Source organism: Musa acuminata, chromosome BXJ3-10 (genome assembly GCF_036884655.1).
Source record: "Musa acuminata AAA Group cultivar baxijiao chromosome BXJ3-10, Cavendish_Baxijiao_AAA, whole genome shotgun sequence".
In the NCBI taxonomy this organism is placed as follows: Eukaryota; Viridiplantae; Streptophyta; class Magnoliopsida; order Zingiberales; family Musaceae; genus Musa; species Musa acuminata.
Window position 1 is genome coordinate 22,450,658 of NC_088358.1, and position 19,580 is coordinate 22,470,237.

The following is a 19,580-nucleotide window of genomic DNA, read 5'->3' on the forward strand; positions in this document are numbered from 1 at the left end:
AATCCGGAAAAGCAACTCCGTGAGGAAACTGTTGGATCCTCGTAACTCCAGATGATACGTAGACGATGCCCTTGAAGAAGGATGATGACATTGCCAACATGCTTGCCACTGCCCACCACCTCTTCTCTCAGGATGGCGAAGGAATCTTCTTCTTCTTCTTCTTCTCGTGGTTCCACAGAATCTATCATCTCCTTTCTGAGGCCCAGCGGAGACCCCTCCTCACCAGGAAATCCAACCTGTGTACCTTCTCATGATTCTTAGTGCTCCTTCAAGTGACTTGTATTGTCTTTAGGGAAGATCTAATTGCTTGCTTAACGATACCACATACAAAACTGATCCAGAGAATTAATATATGACAGTGCTTATCATTGTCTTTTTTCCTTGTTTCCTTTATACATACAACAATTTGCACTGTAGTTGTCGATGTGCTGCAATATATGAACATTTATAGGGAGATCAACAGACCTGCTCATTGGTCGCTTAATGGAGCAAGGTTGACCAAGTCAAGCTGATTTGGATGGGCAACTGTCTACATGTTGAACTCTTGCTTGTTTGATGCAAAGCCTAATCTTGCACTCGTTTCATCTTGTGATGCTTCCTTTTACTGTGTGTAGTTCCTGCACTGCAAGTGATAAAGTCAACAGCTATGTTTGACATTAGATATTAGACATTTAGCATCGATATACTTAATAATTATCTAATTATTTTGATTTTTTCTAAAGAACAAGTCAAAGGAAGTATCATTAATTTGTTCATGCTCAAGGTGAATAAAAATCTCCCTTTTAAAACAAGTTTGGGAAGTCTAAGCATTAAAACATTATTGGATGAAATAACTCAACCCATTTTTATATTTTATTATTTTTCTTTGTCGAGGGAGAAGAGGAGAAAACTTCAAAATCAAAAAAGAAACTTAGATATCAATAAATAAAATATATATCAAAAAATCAATGTAAGATTTAGATTTAATGTGGTTCACAACTTCCTACCTAAATCTATGAAAAATTAATTTTTATTATTATTAAAAAATAATATGATGAATCACTCTTTATTTATTTTTTTCTTAAATAATTTTTTTCTCCCCTCTCTAATACCCTACAAAGAAAGCATATATATATATATATATATATATATATATATATATATATATATATATATATATATATATATATATATATATATATATATATAAGACTCAAGCTCTAATTTTTAAGATATTTTTTCTTTTACATTGACTCAATCTCATTCTAGGATTTATCATATTTTTAGGATATTGACTTCGGGAATCATAAAATACTTATGAATTTTAATTTAACTTACCCGAATCTCGAGCCGGTTCATCAATTTTGTCGACCGAACCGACCGGTTCGGTTCTATGAATTTGTACACTCCTCTTGTTTTCCCGCAAAACCCTCGAATAGGGCTTGAGGTTTAGGTGTCTGACTCCGTTCCGTACAGCGATGACCGAAGCGTGGGAGCGTGCCGTAGCGGCGGCGCTGAAGGGGAGGTCGGAGCCGCCGCGGGCCCTCACGCTCGATTGCGCCGTGAAGTGCCCCAGCGGCCGCCTCCCGCCGCCGTCCTTCTTTGAGGGGAGGTTCGCCGCCCTGGAGCACCTTTCCGTCGCCAACGTTCGTCTCTCCTCCCTCGAGGGCTTTCCCTGCCTTCCGGCTCTCCGCCGGCTCGTCCTCTCCGACAACCGCATCGTCGGCGGGCTCCACGCCCTGGTCGATGCCCGGCTTGACGCCCTCCGCGACCTCGACCTCTCTAACAACCGCATCGCGTCGGTCGAGGACCTCGCCCCGCTTGCAAAGCTCCGGCTGGAGTCGCTGGACCTATATGAGTGCCCGGTGACCAAGATCGAGGGATACCGATCCAAAGTTTTCGGCTTGTTCGGATCTCTGAAGTATTTGGATAAGGCAGACGCAAATGGGAATGAGCGGACGGAGACTGACGATGAGGAGGAGGAAGATGAAGAGGAAGAAGAGGGTGATGATGAGGAGGATGAAGACGACGAAATTGTAGACGAGGAAGAAGAAGAAGAAGAAGAAGGCGACGATGGAGATGAAGAAGGAGAAGAATCAGATGAGGACGAGGAGGACGAAGGAGATGAGCAGAATGGAATCGAGGTAAGTTGATGCTTTGTTTTTTATGCATTCTGATGTGATACAATGAAATTTTCTTGTTTGTTGTTGTTGTGCTGTATATTAGAGATCAAAGTGAAGCAGTGGTTTCTGCAAACTCTAAGCTTCTAAAAATTTGTAGCATGGATATGCGCAAAAATATGTTTTTTGCGCAATATTCTTTTCCCCACATAGATATATAAATCTTAAGGATGGCTGTATAAGGCATATACTCGTAGAATCACTGATACCCCCAAGAATTAGTTTTTCTTCTATAAATGTCTGCAAATATCTGTTGCTTTCATGATACATTCCCTGACAGATCCTTCAGGATAGAGTATTTATGAGCTTCGAATCTGTCGTTATGGCTACGACACTACCATATCCCATTGCAGTGCAATCCTTTATGTTATTTCTCCTTTCAGGAATCAGTACCAAGTTGCAACAGTGATGCTTGTCAGCATACCAGTGACACCAGTGATAGGGCAAGTGCGTCAGGAGGGTATTCTCCAAGGTTGCAACAGCGAGAGGTGGCTCAAATGTCAGGAGGATTGGATGCCACTGGGGAAATTATGGCCAGTAGTTGGTGATGAATGACAGAAGAATAAGGAGATATAAAGGGATAGAATCATGCAGAGAGATAGTGGGATTAAGGTTTGTTGATACTAAATTAGTGTTGGACTTGAATGGGCCAACACTACATTGTAGGTTGGGTAGGGTCCCCGGACGCTTGAATTTGATCTCAGTCCAAATTTGAGTCAGTTTAAGCTCAAGGGGCCTAACAAAGCATCTCAGCCGAAGCTCACCAATTGAGCTTGGTTTGGTTTTGGATTTTCCTGTCTAAGTTGCACTGGCTATTGACTGCGTTGGGCATGATTAATGGGTGTGGGTAGTTGTCGGAGTGTCAGATCCTTTTACATTTTGCATGAATTGGGCCAGTACCCTTGTCGCGTTGCCATGAGTATCTAAAGGTTAAATGAGGGTTTCAGAAGGGAATCACTACTACAGGGTGTTTGAATTTTGATCCCTTGTAGAACTGCAAATATGTCTTGTTGGGATCTATTGAATAAATTACAGTATTCATGCACGGTAGGTAGTCAATTGAAGCCGCATGGTTATGAAGAGTCTAAGCAGATCCAGTTGAGTTTTCAGTGAAATTTGAAAGCACAGAGGCAGTGATTGAAATAGAGTTGAGCTGGTAGGCTTGGAGTAAAGATTAACAATGAGGCTCATAGGATTTAAGTTCAGATTTTGAGGCCTAACGGTACAGTAGTGAGTAGAAGAAGAGAGAAGAATGGAGGAAAAACACAAGACCGGCATTCTCATGGTCAAATCCTTTATTTTCACCAAAAACATGGTACAGGCCATGCTCTTTTGGCCAGTCTTAGGATTACCACAATCCCGTTTGCCTTTACCTTTAGGTCCTTATTCTGAAACAACAGATGAAATACTATAAAACTTCTTAAACTTTCACTCAATCGAAACTATGAACTAATATAGCCATAGCAATTAGATGACAAGACAAACTTGTGGCCTGTGTATGTAACCACAAATTTCCAAACCAATTGATAACCTATCATATGGACTAAATTGGTTGGCTAAAATCAGGCTCCTAATTGACTCAATTTGGACCAGTTACCTACCTAAACCTATTAATCTTATTCTACTTTGCATAGGATAGTGGGCCAGGTAGTCTGTCTTGTTTGAAATGTTCTCAAATCTCGAGCAAATAACTGCGACAGGAACAATTAAGATTTTTTTTCTTCTTTTTCTGGTGTCTGTTTGTGTCAATTGTGCTTAAATTCTAAAAATTTGCTGGTGAGATAAAGTTTATGCAAATTCAGTGGCAAACTAGCGAAACAGCAAGGATTAAGAAACGGTAAGGATGTCATGACACTTGAACCAGACAAGCTTAAAAAGTACGAGGGCGGGGGGAATCCATTTAGCTGACCTCAGAGACTAGGGTGAAGATGAATTGTAATTCTTTTGATTTATTTGGCCAAGTTTATCACTGCTTCTAAATGCACAGTTTCTTGTATTAATGTGGTTTTAGGCATTCATTTTACCAGTTTCAACAGAGATGTCCTTCGCCTAATAGGTTCGATATGCAAAACATTCACTTAGCCTCTGGCATCTCTCTGCCAGATTAATGCTTATATTGTGTGGTTCGCTATCGTAGTTTGTTCTCTTATCTAATGTTCTTGTGATTACTATTCCACTAGATTGCAATAGTATGCTGCTGCTCCTTATTTATTACTTGTGCTTATCTTTGGTTCGATGCTTTTTCTATCATAAGTTCATTTGTTAGATGTTTCCTATGTGCATCTGCATAATTATAATAAATGTAAAGACCAACCCAGCAATTGTTAGATGTTTCCTATGGGAATTCGGCACACTGCTGTTTTGCTTTTCCTAATTCTAAAATTCTTAATCCCAGGATGAGGGCAACAATGGAACAGCCAATGCAGAGCATAAAAATAAAAATGCAAATGGAGGAAGCAAAAATGGCCCCGGTGGTGAGCATGATCAGGTGAAGCATCAAAACAATGGTGTCCTTCAACATAAATCTTCCAGGAAGAGGGAGAGGGACGATGACGCATGAAAAATTATGTGAACCTGTGGCTGCTGCATCACCGAAAGTGAGAACAAGTGGTAAATGGAGAGTATCTACCGAGATGAGGTTTTTGAGAGGTTCATTGACAAAGTTATGATTTTGTTAAGCATCACTAATATTAAATTTTAATTGACAGAATTGTTGTTCTATAATTATTATTAGTCTTTCCTGGCTTCTTATTCTTCTTTATTCAGTATGGCGCTGTAACGTGGACACCGAGGACGATGAGCGGATCAACTCATGACCTGCATAAGAACTTGCAAGACGAGCTTGTTGGCTTTTGGAGTACTCCATGTCACAGCCACATCATATGAAATATATTCTAGTAGGTAATAATATATGTCATCTACCATACATATTATGTTTTGAGCAATACCTTTGTATTTGTAACGTATTATAAAGCCTCTGTTTGCTTCTTCCAAAGAAACCCTTCTAATATGTATTAATTAGTATTGAACATTGAACATTAATTAGTATTAGCAGTACGTTATCCTGTTATTTACTTTTGATATTAGGAATCCTAATACATAATTATCATAAATAAAGGGTTGATGTTACCGTATACGCTATATAGGTCCATTTTTGTACATTACCTAAAATTACAATCCGGATATGGCAATAGAATATATATATATATATATATATATGTATATGTATATATATATACATATGTATATGTATATATATAATTATTATAAATATAGATAATTTTAGATAAATGTAAGAAAAGGAATGCAGACCGAGTTGAGGTATGCTGACCGGTTAAAACCTACGGCGTAATGGTCACGATGGTTAGTATACAAGATAAGAGAAGGTGGATTCCTAATACCCGCCTGCTTCCACTAGGCACTGACTTCTTCGTTAAGCGATCGAAAGGAAGCAGGGCGAAGACCAGCACGACTCGGGAGAGCCATGGAGTCTTCTTCCCAACTTTTACTTCCCGATCGCCCCGAAGGCGACGACGATCACCACGCCGATACCGATAATGGCGACAACGACGCCGCAGACAAGCGCGGCGCCGAGGCGGCAGAGTCCTACGACGACGTCCAATACCTCGTCCGCCGCAACCGAGCGGCCGCCCGCAAGCGCCTCCTCGCCCGGATCAAACTCATCCACAACGAGATCCACAAGCCCCTCGCCGACGCCGTCCGCGACCACGCCCTCTTCCTTCTTCCCGCCAGTTCCATCCTCCGCCTCCGCGCCGTCTCCCGCTCCTGGGCCCGCCACGTCTCCTCCCCCATCTTCGCCCATACCCAGTCTCGCTCCCACCGCTCCATCGCCGGCGTCTTCTTCGGATCGTCCGTCGACGCCTCCGTCGCCTATGTGCCTTTCCCCCCGGCCGCCGCCCACGTCCTCCCCGACCCCGCCCTCTCCTTCTTCCCCGTCTCTCCCATCGCAGTCTGCTCCTCCTCCAACGGACTCCTCCTCTGCTACGCCCCCTCCTCCTGCGACTTCTTCGTGTGCAACCCGGCTACCGCCGCCTGGGCCGCCGTCCCCCGCCCGCCCCACAACCCCGGTCCCGAACCCGCCGCCGTCCTCATCTTCGTCCCCGGCGTCTACAACTTTCGCTCTGACTACACCATCGTGATCGGCTTCAGGATCATCGGGGCCAGTTCGGGAATCTTCGGATTCCAGACCTTCTCGTCGTCGGCCGGCGGCTGGTGGACCTCCAACGAGGTGTGCGCGGCGGAGTGCCTGCTCCCGGACTCCGGCATCGCCGGCGGCGGCGTGGCATACTGGCGGACGACGATGCTCACGGTGGTCGGGTACGACCCGGCGAAGGACAGTGTCCGAATGGTGCATTGGCCAATGAATTACGCGGTAGAGGTTCGGTGGGAGATCGGCCAGATGGGCGACGGCGGTCGGCTGTTCTGCACCGCCGTGACCGAGGAGGTGGTGCAGGTCCACAAGCTGCTGCCGAAGTCCGACCAGTGGGCACTGGTGGCATCCATGGACTTGAAGAAAAGATGGAACACAAATTCGGAGGAGGAGGAGGAGGCGTGGGAGGTAGAGGCGGGTGGCCAGTTGGTGTTCAAGAAGCGGCCATGGCCCATGAGGTTCCAGGGCGGCGAACTGGAGGTTCTGCTTTGGGTGGAGGGAAGAGTGGTGGGCGTTAACTTGGCGACCAAGCGGGTGCGCGTGGCGGCGGCGTTTGGCTGGCCCACCTGGGACGACGTCCGCGGTGCCAAGTACGTGCCCTACATCAGCACCCTCGCTCCGGTGCCACCCCCAGCCGCTGCTGCGTTAACCTCCTCTTAAGCTATCTTCTTCTTGGCACCAATAAAGAAGAGTAATTGATCTCTGTTGTTGCTATCTTCTTCTTCCATTGCTTTACTCGACCATGAACTGCAACTTGCTCTGCTTCTGCTTGCAATGGAGTGTGTGCACAGAACATCCTAAGCTATAGTAGCACTAGTACGCAATTCTACTGATGAAAGACTTCAACCGGCTGTTGCTTTACAACCGCTGCTACTATGAAGCTTTTTGCCGCATCTAATGATAATTATTATTATGTTTAACCATGTGGTTTAACCATCTTTGTTGTTTATCCCTTAAATATAGATTCCCATCAAAAGATACACACTCAATTATTTGGCTCACTTTATCTCTTTCATATGAGTTCCATCTGCAGTGAGAGGTTGAAATCTTCTATTGGTGTTGCATGTTAGGATCAATATTTTTGTTTTTATTATTTTTTTACTAACTTATGAAATTCTATGAGAATTTCTAGAAATTAAGGGAAGAAAACTCAAAAATCTCTAGTGCTAATAGTACATTTTATTATCATTAATCGCCTCATTTGTTTCAATAATAATTTGATTTTGTTATCGTTTAGCCAATTTTTTCCTCTTTTTCATTACTAATTTTTGTCCCAGTCATTCATATGTTTAAGTTTTGGTTCACATTATATCGAGGCCTAAAATCTTTATTTAGTGTTTTAAGAAGCTCTTCTTTGGTAATTGTATTCATGAAAATCCATATAAGTCTTCGTCTTAAGATTATAATTACTTGGTTTTGGATTATGATTTACAAAATAAGTTTCTTTTCATATTTCTTAAATTTATTATTTAAATATATTAAATAATTAATTTATAATAATAAATTTGATAATATCTATGCAATGAGTATCGGATCATAATAATATTCTATAGACTTATGTTAATTTATGAGATTATTATTATTTTTTGGTTTTATTGTTTCCTCTTCCTCTCACAGTGTATCATGTCAAGCATATCAACATAAACTTGTGTTCTTCACATAAGAAAAATCTTAAAAAGTGTGACAAAATGATCCAAAATTTGTATTGCAATAAGTTACAAGGAATTTTTATAATATGATCGCACAAGTTGATTGCTCGGATTGTAAATACCAAAACTTTCACTAAAATCATTATTGGAAATAGTTCTCATCTAAGAAACATAAGATCTCACTCGAAGGTTCTTTGTTTGGTTCCTCATTATTGAGGATCCCAAAAAGTATGTATATCGGGAGCTTTTAGTGATATAATATAAACAAAAAAATATAATCGCGCCAGGTAGGGGTCGAACCTACGACTTTCTGCTTAGGAAACAGACGCTCTATCCACTGAGCTACAGGCGCTTTATGTCTTAGTTTCCGTTTATATTTTAATTATATTATAAAACAAATAAATCTTACAATTATAATAAATTAGTGGAGGCCATTTCATCACCAACTCTTAAATTATTTATCATATTATAGATAATAAATATGGAATATTTTTACTCAATCAATCTCCATCTATTTTTTCCAAAGTGAAAATGAAGTCTAATGGGAGAATCTCTTAATAATACTATAAAGTAAAATAATAAATACAAGTAACTCTTCATACGATAAAGAAATTAATATATCTCATAAATTTTATCTTTAATTGAATGATGATATTATCTCATTATAAAAGATCTTTTGATGTTTTCTTGAATTTATTTAAAGTATTATACCTATTCTGAATCTCTACTCATTTAAGTACGAAAGGATCATTTATCGAGAATACCCTCATGTAATAGAGTCATTCGTTGAACTTATCATCAGCTAAATGTTATACCTATGAATAGCCCGAAAGTTGAATATTTAAAATCCATAATAAAATAATATTAGGTGAACCAAAAACATTAAAAAATTTCCCTATTCTTAATCTTTGAAGATTGATATATCATCAACCTCAAGAATGTAGGTGGAGATCCAAACGTACCCCCAAGCTCTGGTCAAAGCTTGGTCAACGAAACATTTTGACCAAGTCAACGAACGTGTAAGCAGTGCCAATCTCACATTGGACGATATGAATCATTGACTCAAGTGGTGACCGCACTTTGTATAGCATCATTGACTCCACATAGATCTTAATTCCTAATTGTTGGAACAAAAAGCACCATAAGTTTTCAATCAAGTACTGATAAGAAATCCAATTGGAGACGACTAAGCTTATGGAAGTCAAGTTTATGATAAGACAACTTAGGTCTAATGAATGTTTATGGACTGTACTACTAATAATAGAGTATGTCTCAAGATTATTTATCACTTATCATTTAAAAATATTCATGTATGATATAAAAATGTGATGAACTAAAAAGAAAAATCTCTAAAGACTAAAAGAGTCTCATATATAATAATAGGCTTTGTCCATAATTTAACAACATAAACTTTTAATCTTGACCAATCATAGTAAAACTCAACTCCCTTAAATAATAATAATGATAATAATAATATGATATCAGAGAGGCATGAATAAACTTTGATTGAATAAGTTAAAATAAAAACAAAAAATGGTAACCAATGTCCAAAAGAATAATAATAAGCCCTTCTTTGCTGTTTAGTTTTCGACAAATTCATGAATTTTCTTTAACAAAAATTCCGAACATACCAACATAAGCTCATTAATTTCAACTTGAATCATCACCATTAGGCATGCCAAATCTTGAGAGCAATAATTTGGTTGGTGTCACCACAAAAGCAAGCATAACATAACAAGTGAGTGTGTCAATAGATCTTCTCCACTCACCAGCCATATCAAATCCAAGAGCTAAATGGCAGCATCAGTGGCCATATCTTCTCCAACCCTAAATCCTTTGACCACCACTTTCACCATTAGTCCTGCAGCATTAGCTTTCTAGCTTAGGTTTGTGGATTCACCATAATGAGCAGTGACAGGGGGGGGGGGGGGGGGGGTCAAAGAAGATTCGCATGCGAGAAACGAGGATTTGTAGGGTCCCATGCACCGCTCATCTACCCATCATTTGACCCGCCTTTTCGGAGCTCCGCTTGTCTCTGAATTAATGTCTATATAGTCGAACCTATGTAGTATTCCGGTCTCACATTCTCCGAGCCACATGCACATGGGGTCAGGTCCAGGTGTTGCGCGTCGATCGCCACCGACACGAGTATGCGAGTGCGGGGTCCAGTGCGTGTCGACCAATGCGACGCCAGGTGGGGTGTCGGTCGATGAATCTGCACACGTTCACATCACACGTCAGTCGATGACGCGGAGACGAGACTCATGCGCAACCAATTGTTTTGGCCCCACGCGTCGACATCCCTTCACGTGAGTACATCATCGCCATTAGTGATCTTAATATTTTTGTCTTCGTACGGCCTTTACACGATAATTGATGACGATGGACGGCCTTTCTCGTTCGAGTAAGCGAGCTGGGTTTTTACCACAGCAACATTGTTTACTCGCTCGCCTACTTACTCCGTGAATGGGCGCGACGGTCGGCCCCACAGCGGACGGACCGTAAGTTATTGTATGCTTCAAAAGGAATGACCCACGTGACGCGACGAGAAATCCCCAAAGTCAAACGCGGCGGCCAACAAAGGCACACGTATCCAACGCACTCGCTCACCTGTGGCCGCCTCCGCCATCACTCCAAGACAAAAGCCGCAGCGGCCGCCTCATCCACTCTCTCGAGGACATAGCAATCCGTCGCTCCACATCTTCCGAAGTGGAAGGTTGTAAAGAAATCTGCGGCAAATCTCTCTCCACCCCCCGATGCAGCTCCTCTTCCTCCTCCTCGTGCTCTGCCTCCTCCAAGGAGGCACAGCAACTCCCGAGGAAGAACTCCAGATCCTGTCGCAGTTTCGAGCATCTCTGACGGCCGCCAAGAGCAGTACCTTCGAATCATGGGATGCGGGCAGCCCCGCGTGCGGCTTCGTCGGAGTCAGGTGTGATTCCACTGGCTCCGTGTCCGAGATCGACCTCACCGACGCCGGCATCTCTGGCGAGATATCCTTCGCGTCCCTCTGCCGACTTCCCTCTCTCTCTTCCCTTTCCCTTGGCTTGAACTCCCTCTCCGGCTCTGTCTCTGCTGACCTCCGCAACTGCACTGCCCTCCGCCGCCTTGACCTCGCTGCCAACAACCTCGCCGGGCCCGTTCCCGACCTGGCACCGCTGAGCGAGCTACGGGTCTTGAATCTCTCCGGCAACACCCTCACTGGCGCCTTTCCGTGGGGATCCCTAGCCCACCTCACCGGGCTCCAGGTGCTCAGCCTCGGCGATAACTCGTTCGACCCCAGTCCCTTCCCGAAGGTGGTGGTGAGCTTGACCAAGCTCAACTGGGTATTCCTCTCCTTCTGCAATATCCACGGCGATATCCCGCCCTCGATTGGGAACTTGACCGAGCTCGTCGATCTCGAGCTTGCCAGCAATTTGCTCACCGGCGGAATCCCCCCGGAGATCGCGAGGCTCTCCAAGCTCTGGATGCTGGAGCTTTTCAACAATTCGCTCACCGGAAGAATCCCGGCTGGGTTCGGCAATCTCTCACGATTGGCCTACTTCGACGCGTCCATGAATCAACTGGAGGGCGACCTCGCGGAGCTCCGGAGCTTGACGAGTCTCGTCTCGCTCCAGCTGTTCATGAACGACCTCTCCGGCGAGGTGCCGCCAGAGTTCGGGGAGTTCCGGTATCTCACGAACCTCTCGCTCTACACCAATCGGCTCACCGGGACGCTCCCGCCGACGCTCGGGAGCTGGGCGAAGTTCGACTTCATCGACGTGTCCACCAACTTCTTCACCGGCGGCATCCCGCCGGACATGTGCAGGATGGGAACGATGACTAGGCTTCTGATACTAGAGAACAATTTCACCGGCGAGATCCCAGCCAACTACGGTAGCTGTTTGTCATTGGTGCGGTTCAGGGTGAGCAAGAATTCGCTCTCCGGCGTGGTTCCCGCCGGGCTCTGGAGTCTTCCAAATTTGAACATAATCGACCTCGCCGTCAACCAGTTCGAAGGCGGGATCGGCGCCGGGGTCGGCAAGGCCAAGTCTCTGTACCAGCTGGACCTCAGTGAAAACCGGTTCTCCGGTAAGTTGCCACCGGAGATCGGAGGAGTGACGTCTATCGTGAACATAGACGTGTCGTACAACCGGTTCTACGGCGAGATTCCTGCGAGCATTGGAGAGCTAAAGCAACTCCTGAGTCTTAATTTTGAAAGCAACGCCTTCTCCGGCACGATTCCGAACGCGATCGGCTCCTGCGTCAGGTTAAGCTCCGTCGGCCTCGCCGCAAATAACCTCTCTGGGCCAATTCCCGCGAGCCTCGGCCAGCTGACGAGTCTAAATTCGCTGGACCTGTCGAACAACCAGCTATCGGGCGAGATACCGGTGAGCCTCGCCCCACTGAAGCTCTCCGCCCTCGACCTCTCCAACAACCAGCTCACCGGCGCGGTCCCAGCGGCGCTCGCCATTGCCGCGTACAACAGGAGCTTTGCCGGGAACTCCGGTCTCTGCGCCGAGGGTGGCGGGGCCAACAGCCTCCGCTCGCTCAGGCAGTGCCCCGCAACCACGAGAGGCTCCTCAGACGAGCTCCGCGTCGTCCTCACTTGCTTCCTCGCCGGCGCTGCTGTCATCCTCGCCTGCTTCGGCCTCTACATCGCCCTCAGGAAGCGCCTAGCCGACGGGCACGGCGGCCACCATGCTGTCGTCAAGGACCCATCATGGGACCTGAAATCCTTCCGGATCCTGACGTTCGATGAGCAGGAGATCGTCGACGCGATCAAGCCGGACAACCTCATCGGGAAGGGGGGCTCCGGGGAGGTGTACCGCGTGGAGCTGGCGAGCGGGGAGGTGGTGGCGGTGAAGCACATATGGAACGACCCGGTGGGGGGGACGAAGGAGAGGAGCACGGCGGCGATACTGGGGGCGCGGGGGCGGAGGCGGCCGGCGCGGAGGGAATTCGAGGCGGAGATCGCGACGCTGAGCGCGGTGAGGCACGTCAACTTGGTGAAGCTCTACTGCAGCATAACGAGCGAGGAGTCATGCCTGCTAGTGTACGAGCACCTGCCGAACGGGAGCCTGTGGGATCGTCTGCACGGACCGTCGGCGGGGAAGGCGAGTGAGCTGGGGTGGGACGAGAGGTACGAGATCGCCGTGGGGGCGGCGAGGGGGCTGGAATACCTTCACCATGGCTGGGACCGCCCCATCCTGCACCGGGACGTGAAGTCCAGCAACATCCTGCTCGACCAGTGCTTCAAGCCCCGCATCGCCGACTTCGGCCTCGCCAAGGTGCTGCAGTCCGCCGCCTCCGGCGCAGGAGGAGGGAAGGAGGGCTCCTCCGCGCACGTCATCGCCGGCACCTACGGCTACATTGCCCCAGGTGATCGTCAACTGCCACTGTCTCGTACTATCAGCAAATACTTCAATCTTCTTTACGTATGAAAAGTGCAGTAGAATCATAAGGGAATCAAATCATAGACTGATGTCGATTGGCTTCCAGTTTGATTCCTCGGTAGACTTCGGAACATACCACAAATTATTCCTTCCTTTTCGCACGTCCTGCGTTCAAACATAGAACAACTCTCTGTTTCAACTTTAGCTGAAAACACACCCAACCTGCGCTCACTCTTTTTTGTTTCTCCTTGGAGATGTGCAGAGTACGCATACACATGGAAGGTGAACGAGAAGAGCGACGTGTATAGCTTCGGAGTGGTGCTGATGGAGCTGGTGACGGGGAGGCAGCCGATAGAGGCGGAGTACGGTGAGAACAAGGACATCGTCCACTGGGCGTCGAGGAGGATGGGGAACAGGGAGAGCGTGATGGCTATGGTGGACTTGCGAATCCCGGAATGGGCGAGGGAGGAGGCCGTGAAGGTGCTGCGGATTGCGGTGCTGTGCACGGCGAGGCTACCGGCCACGCGGCCGTCGATCAGGGCGGTGGTCCAAATGCTGGAGGAGGCAGGGAGGGGCCGAGCTTTTAGTGGCGCGTTCGGTGGTGGCAAGGCCAAGAAGGTGGACTCTGAAGCTGTTGTGGGTGATTAATCCCAAAAGGATGACTGATATATGTAATATATACATATATTACATATGATAGATTGGATGAGATTAGGAATATACGATATTATCGCGGCTCCACACATAAGGTTTTGCTTCTCGTAATTAAAAATGCCATGTGCTGCATCTGCAAATTGGATCGCAAGTCAAAATTGAATGTTGGACAAGAGTCAATATCTTGATTGGTCAAATATCATCGAATCAAGCCATAATATAATTAGTAGCAAATCCTCCTTCCATAAACATAATAATATATACGTCATGAAGCATAATATAATTAGTAGCAAATCCCGAGCGTTCGTTTTAACGTCACCCTTTTTAAGATTCGTACAAAACAATCATATTCTTTACCTGATATTTCATATTGGTTAAAATTTTGGTTCGGAAAGGTTGCATCAACGGGCCCCGCATCCATACGGGACACGTGGTTACATTGCCTCCCACCGCTTTTGGCCTTCCGCCTCAAGAGCTTTCTGACCTCCGCATCACCTGCTACTTTCTTCTGATATGTCATACCGTCAGCATCTCCGCCCGATTCGGAAGGAAACCCTTTACGCCAAATCGACCGCCATGACCACTGCCGTCGTTCGCCTTCTTCGCCGCGCGCGGAGGCCCTTTATCGAACTATGGGGGTTGAGCCGGAGGAGCAGGCGGGGGTCGTCTCGATGAAAGGCGTCAAGATCTCTGGTCGCCCCGTCTACCTCGACATGCAGGCCACCACCCCCGTCGATCCTCGCGTCCTCGACGCCATGCTTCCTTTGTACCTGGCGCGCTTCGGGAACCCCCACTCCGAACCCACCTCTACGGCTGGGAGTCTGAGTCCGCGTCGAGGCCGCCCGTGCCCAGGCGATCCCCAAGGAGATCTTCTTCACCTTGGGCGCCACCGAATCTAACAACATCTCGGTCAAGGGCCTAATGCGCTTCCACCGCACCCGCAAGCGGCACGTCGTCACCACCCAGACCGAGCACAAGTGCGTCCTCGACTCTTGCCGCCACCTCCAGCAGGAGGGCTTCGATGTCACCTACCTCCCTGTCCGCCCCGATGGCCTCGTCGACCTCGACCAACTAGGCGCCGCCATCCGTCCCGACACCGGCCTCGTCTCCGTCATGGCCGTCAACAATGAGATTGGCGTTGTCCAGCCCCTGGAGGAGTTCGGTCGCATCTGCCGCGAGAAGGGCGTTGTCTTCCACACCGATGCCACTTAGGCCCTTGGGAAAATCCCCATCGTTGTCGAGAAGATGGGGATCGGGCACATGTCGCTTAGCGGGCACAAAATCTACGGCCCTAAGGGCGTAGGCGCCCTCTACATCCGCCGCTCATCTGAGGCGGCGGGCAGGAAAGAGGCATCCGGAGTGGGACCGTTCCGACCCCTCTAGCCGTCGGGATGGGTGCCGCCTGCGAGATCGCGGAGAAGGATATGGAATACGACAGCCGCCGCATCTCGTCGCTGCAGGAGAGGCTCTTGAATGGCATCAGAGCAAGGCTGGACGGCGTGGTGGTTAATGGGAGCTTGGAGCACCGCTATCCCGGGAACTTGAGCCTATTGATGGGGCTGAAGGAGGTGGCTGTGTCAAGTGGGAGCGCTTGTACAAGTGCCAGTCTTGAGCCATCGTATGTACTGAGGGCCCTCGGTGTGGACGAAGACATGGCACGTACATCCCTCAAATTTGGCATCGGGAGGTTCACACCAGAGGCCGAGATCGACAAGGCAATATAGCTGACAGTGAGGCAGGTTGAGAAGCTGAGGGAGATGAGTCCGCTCTATGAGATGGTCGAGGAAGGGGTTGATCTCAAGAGCATCCAGTGGGCTCAACACTAAATTCATGGTGATGAACTGTATTCTACATATATATAGCAGTAAGGAAGAACCGAAGCTTCAGGTGAAGGAGAAGACAAATAATGAGAACTTGGATTCTGCTGTGTTGGAGATTATGAACATTGTCTCTCTTCCCATATTCAGGTTCCCTACAATTCCCTCTCTAGTTAAAAGTTTAGGTTTCAAAAGGACTTTTTTATAGTCAAAATATGTGTGGATGCATGTGTGTCATAATCAATTATCCCGATGATCTTTCTAGTACATATGGAGAACTCTTACCATTCCATCGGACCTCATGTGCAATAAGGATTTCTCAGGTTTTGCATAAACTTCACACAAATGGCTTGTTATTTGGTAATATCCTGAGCTTTTCTGAGTTAGTTGCATGTATGAAGACAAGTGGTATTTATTTTGGGTTTTGTAATGTTATTAAAACAAAATGCCTCGGAGACTCTTGATGCTTGAGGTTCATATTATTGCTGAAACATTAATAAGGACCAAAACTATGATGGTTGATGTGCGAGTTGGATTGGTCATGTGTTGATATCTAGGCCTGTTTTGTTAGCATTATAACTCGATGTGACAGGATATTAATTCACGTCAATTACGTTCAGTTACATGGATTTGGTTTGAACTTTGAAGAGTAGGGAACTTGGATTGTGATTACAAAGTGTTTGCCAGCATACAGATACAAAGGTGAACATAAGAATTCTTCGAGTAACAGTTGATTTGTTTCTCACTGCTGGTAAGGTTCTCATAAATTAATGGTTTCATCATTACATCGAGTAGTTTTGTTAGAAAATTAATAAATTAGCTTCCAGTACTTATATCTGATGCAATTTCTTTTAAACATCAAATGTTCAAAAGAAATTTCTGTAGTCATTGAATATTTTTTGCTTCTCTGAGGTTTGTTGTGGTGTTTTTAACTCGCAGTCTTGAATTTTCTCGGTTACACAAATGTGATCTCTATTTTGTAGCGAGCTGTTATTTGTTTTGTGTTCTGATTCATCATTCTGCCACTCTTCCACAGATTTGAATGATTTTGTTGTTTTGCTGGAAGTGTTCCTTGTCAATCTCAGCTCAACATGCAGAGAATCATGATCCGAACAAAATTTAGGAACATGATGAGATACTTGTACCCCTAGGGAAATAAGCTTCTTCAGGAATCGTCTGACCAAAATCCATCGAGTCTATGCAAAGCAAACTATGTTGGCTAATCTTGCTTCTCATTTGGAACCTGTGTTGCATATTTTGGTCCAGTGCCCCTTTGCTCAAATATGTTGGAGGAGAAATAAATCGATCAAGATGCAGCTTCCTGCTAATACCTCTAGTGTTCTGAATTGTTTCGAGTGGCACCCCATATTGTTAAAGATTATTCTGTGGTGTATAAGGCAGTTGTGTTGTAAGCTATTTGAAGATTGTATTAATGCTTCTGAGGTTTCTGAGGCTTCCAAAAGTTGGCAAAGAAGATAGTCCAATGAGCACGATTGTCAGTTACCTCCAACAAGTGAATTTTGACGGAGCTGCGAATAGGTTACAAATCAGATAGGGAAATGATTGCCTTTAGAAGTTCTTATGATGAAAACTTCCTGTGTCCATGTGAATACTGTTAGGTATGTTCTTTGACTGCTAGGAAGGAGTTGGATTAGCTGTATGAGTTGCCAATGTATCAATTCTTGACCATATCTTTTACAATTTATTTAATGATATTGAACAGATTAGATCAGTATATTGTTAGCTTCTTTGATAAGTTACGTTATCGAATCGATATTTAACTACTTGTCGAGTATTCTCTGATAAGTTATTTGATAATACTTTATATTGTTTGTTGGATATCTGCTGCTTGCTCTGCTCTTGTCACAAAGTGAAGGTGTCTGATTGGTTCTCAGACTGAGTTGGATGTTCCTAATATGTGGTATAATCTGACTTCTTATCTTTTACATGCCACATTTGGTTTGTCTTGATTTATTTTAATTTTCCTTGCATCATGAGCAGTTCCTTGAGAACTCTTGTTTGAGTTTAGGAGAGATCAAAAAGGCTATTCAAAGCAAGTACTGTCTTATGAAGGAATAAAAATATGTTTACAGGTGATTCCAAAATAATTCTGAGGTAAAATTAAGTTTGTATTGCTGAGGGATTCATCATTGAAAAAGAGGAAATGAAGTTGCAACTGTTCCTACTAGTAATTCTAATGTTATGGACGAATTTTCTAAAAAGGCTTTGGAAAATTTTTTTGCATCCCACTCTTAACTTCAAAAAAATTCTCAGTTAGTATTGGCCGTTCTATCTTTATTGGCCGTTCCACCACCTCTCCTTTCTTGGCACAGGTTGTTTATGTATATCTCGGGACGTGATTCCCTTGGGGCTTAATACGAGCATAGACGTTTGCACTCATAACAGCTGTAAGTTCGACAAGAGTATAGGACAGAAGGCGATGAGTTTTTTTATATATATCTCAGGACGTTTTGTAAAAATTTTTCAAAGTTAAATGATTCTATATGAAAAATTACCAAACAAAAAATTTTTTTTTTTGGGAAATTAGCCCATTAATTATTAAGCAAAAAATTTCCATTGCCGGGATTTGAACCCGGGTCGCCTGGGTGAAAGCCAGGTATCCTAACCGGACTAGACGACAATGGAATCGTGCATTGTGGTGTTTACTTTTGATACTTAGTTAAGAGTTAGAAAAATAAACTAATCATGCTGTCGTCTAATTTCCGTCACCGTAGCAATCCATCTTGACCGTTGAATACGGTAAAGGAGGATGAACCCGCAAGAGTTGACCAAATCGCAGCCCATGGCATGCGGTTCTTCCACTTTTGTGTTTGCTTTCAAATGCGAGGAATAGCATCACTGTATGTTCGACTAGGAAGAATCTTCGGAAGGAAAATAATAATACGAAATCAATGACATTGATGGTGACGATGATAATTACTGAATCATATAGTTGCGGAGCTAATCATGCTTAGTTCACCCTCCTTTCTCTAGCACAAGATCTCTTGATCTATAAACTAGCAAAAGGGAAGAGGCCATCTTTAAGGATTGATTACCTGTCAAAAATTCTAACATGGATTACAAGTGGGATCAACAATGAAGTCAACATCCCTCCTCATGTCTCAGTTTCAACCTTGGGATGCAAGACTTCACTGGGCTCTTCTCAGGTCATGCTGAGGTGTGTTTGTGTGTGTATATATCTTTGTTTCGATTGAGGCAGACCCTTGTATCAATGATCAAAGTGGAACCAAGAATCTCCTATTGAATCCACCAATTTATGATCTTGGTCTCTGTCTACCATGCCATGGGACCAGAAGGCTGGACTTCATTATTAGGCTCCTTGAAATTTCCACATTTTATCTGCATGTCTCCTTAACTTTTCCATGGCACAATGTTCACACACCATTGCTGTGTCATGAGAAAAGTATCATGCTACATGTATTTTCTATTTTCCAGTCCATGTCAATAATAGTAGTAGTTCTCACACTATGAAGGCAGTAAAATGAGATGAGAGATCACAGTGAAGCAATCAATTCAGGCCAATATATCCTATTTCCAAATTATGTAGCATGGATCCTTCAACCAAATATGATGAATTCAAACAACACACATCTTCTATTTCCAAGTTTGCTGAAGCCTTTCAAGTCAATTGATCTCATAAACATACACCTTTTGCTTCTGAGAAAAGTTGCTGAGTGCTAACAACACTAAATTTGCTTGAAGATGATGGTGATGCTAAGCCCCTCTTCACTTGTGTC

At 44.9% G+C, this 19,580-nt stretch overlaps 3 protein-coding genes, 2 non-coding genes and 1 pseudogene across 6 annotated transcripts; 4 read left to right on the forward strand and 2 right to left on the reverse strand.

Annotated features, from left to right (window-relative positions):
* Nucleotides 1-1,415: 1,415 nt before the first annotated feature.
* LOC104000398 (acidic leucine-rich nuclear phosphoprotein 32-related protein 2) lies at nucleotides 1,416-5,154 on the forward strand. Of its 2 annotated transcripts, XR_010501576.1 has the most exons (3): nucleotides 1,416-2,123; nucleotides 4,555-4,769; nucleotides 4,926-5,154. XR_010501576.1 is itself a non-coding variant. In XM_009422426.3 (2 exons), the coding sequence occupies exons 1-2, from the start codon at nucleotides 1,458-1,460 to the stop codon at nucleotides 4,717-4,719; spliced, it is 831 nt and encodes a 276-aa protein (XP_009420701.2). In that variant the 5' UTR covers nucleotides 1,416-1,457; the 3' UTR covers nucleotides 4,720-4,910. The 2 variants fall into 2 exon arrangements, 1 of the variants encoding a protein (XP_009420701.2); XM_009422426.3 differs by lacking the exon at nucleotides 4,926-5,154 and having other exon boundaries at nucleotides 4,555-4,910.
* Nucleotides 5,155-5,551: 397 nt separating this feature from the next.
* On the forward strand, nucleotides 5,552-7,250 carry LOC104000397 (uncharacterized). Its single transcript, XM_009422425.3, has one exon. It carries the CDS (start codon nucleotides 5,644-5,646, stop codon nucleotides 6,988-6,990), a length of 1,347 nt encoding a protein of 448 aa, XP_009420700.2. The 5' UTR covers nucleotides 5,552-5,643; the 3' UTR covers nucleotides 6,991-7,250.
* Nucleotides 7,251-8,258: 1,008 nt separating this feature from the next.
* Nucleotides 8,259-8,331, reverse strand: TRNAR-CCU (transfer RNA arginine (anticodon CCU)). The gene has a single exon. It is a non-coding gene; the product is annotated as a tRNA-Arg (tRNA).
* Nucleotides 8,332-10,605: 2,274 nt separating this feature from the next.
* LOC135651570 (receptor-like protein kinase 7) lies at nucleotides 10,606-14,073 on the forward strand. The gene is made up of 2 exons (XM_065171754.1): nucleotides 10,606-13,337; nucleotides 13,614-14,073. The coding sequence occupies exons 1-2, from the start codon at nucleotides 10,736-10,738 to the stop codon at nucleotides 13,997-13,999; spliced, it is 2,988 nt and encodes a 995-aa protein (XP_065027826.1). The 5' UTR covers nucleotides 10,606-10,735; the 3' UTR covers nucleotides 14,000-14,073.
* A 433-nt stretch (nucleotides 14,074-14,506) lies between these two features.
* LOC135651571 (cysteine desulfurase, mitochondrial-like) lies at nucleotides 14,507-16,089 on the forward strand (annotated as a pseudogene).
* Nucleotides 16,090-18,394: 2,305 nt separating this feature from the next.
* On the reverse strand, nucleotides 18,395-18,468 carry TRNAE-UUC (transfer RNA glutamic acid (anticodon UUC)). Its single transcript has one exon. It is a non-coding gene; the product is annotated as a tRNA-Glu (tRNA).
* Nucleotides 18,469-19,580: the final 1,112 nt, after the last annotated feature.

Bases quoted from the DNA above. Each gene is read 5' to 3' on its own strand.
- LOC104000398 (XM_009422426.3), top strand. From the start codon at position 1,458: ATGACCGAAGCGTGGGAGCGTGCCGTAGCGGCGGCGCTGAAGGGGAGG. The intron at 2,124-4,554 runs GTAAGTTGATGC...TCTTAATCCCAG, and splicing joins ATGAGCAGAATGGAATCGAG to GATGAGGGCAACAATGGAAC.
- LOC104000397 (XM_009422425.3), top strand. From the start codon at position 5,644: ATGGAGTCTTCTTCCCAACTTTTACTTCCCGATCGCCCCGAAGGCGAC.
- LOC135651570 (XM_065171754.1), top strand. From the start codon at position 10,736: ATGCAGCTCCTCTTCCTCCTCCTCGTGCTCTGCCTCCTCCAAGGAGGC. The intron at 13,338-13,613 runs GTGATCGTCAAC...GGAGATGTGCAG, and splicing joins CTACGGCTACATTGCCCCAG to AGTACGCATACACATGGAAG.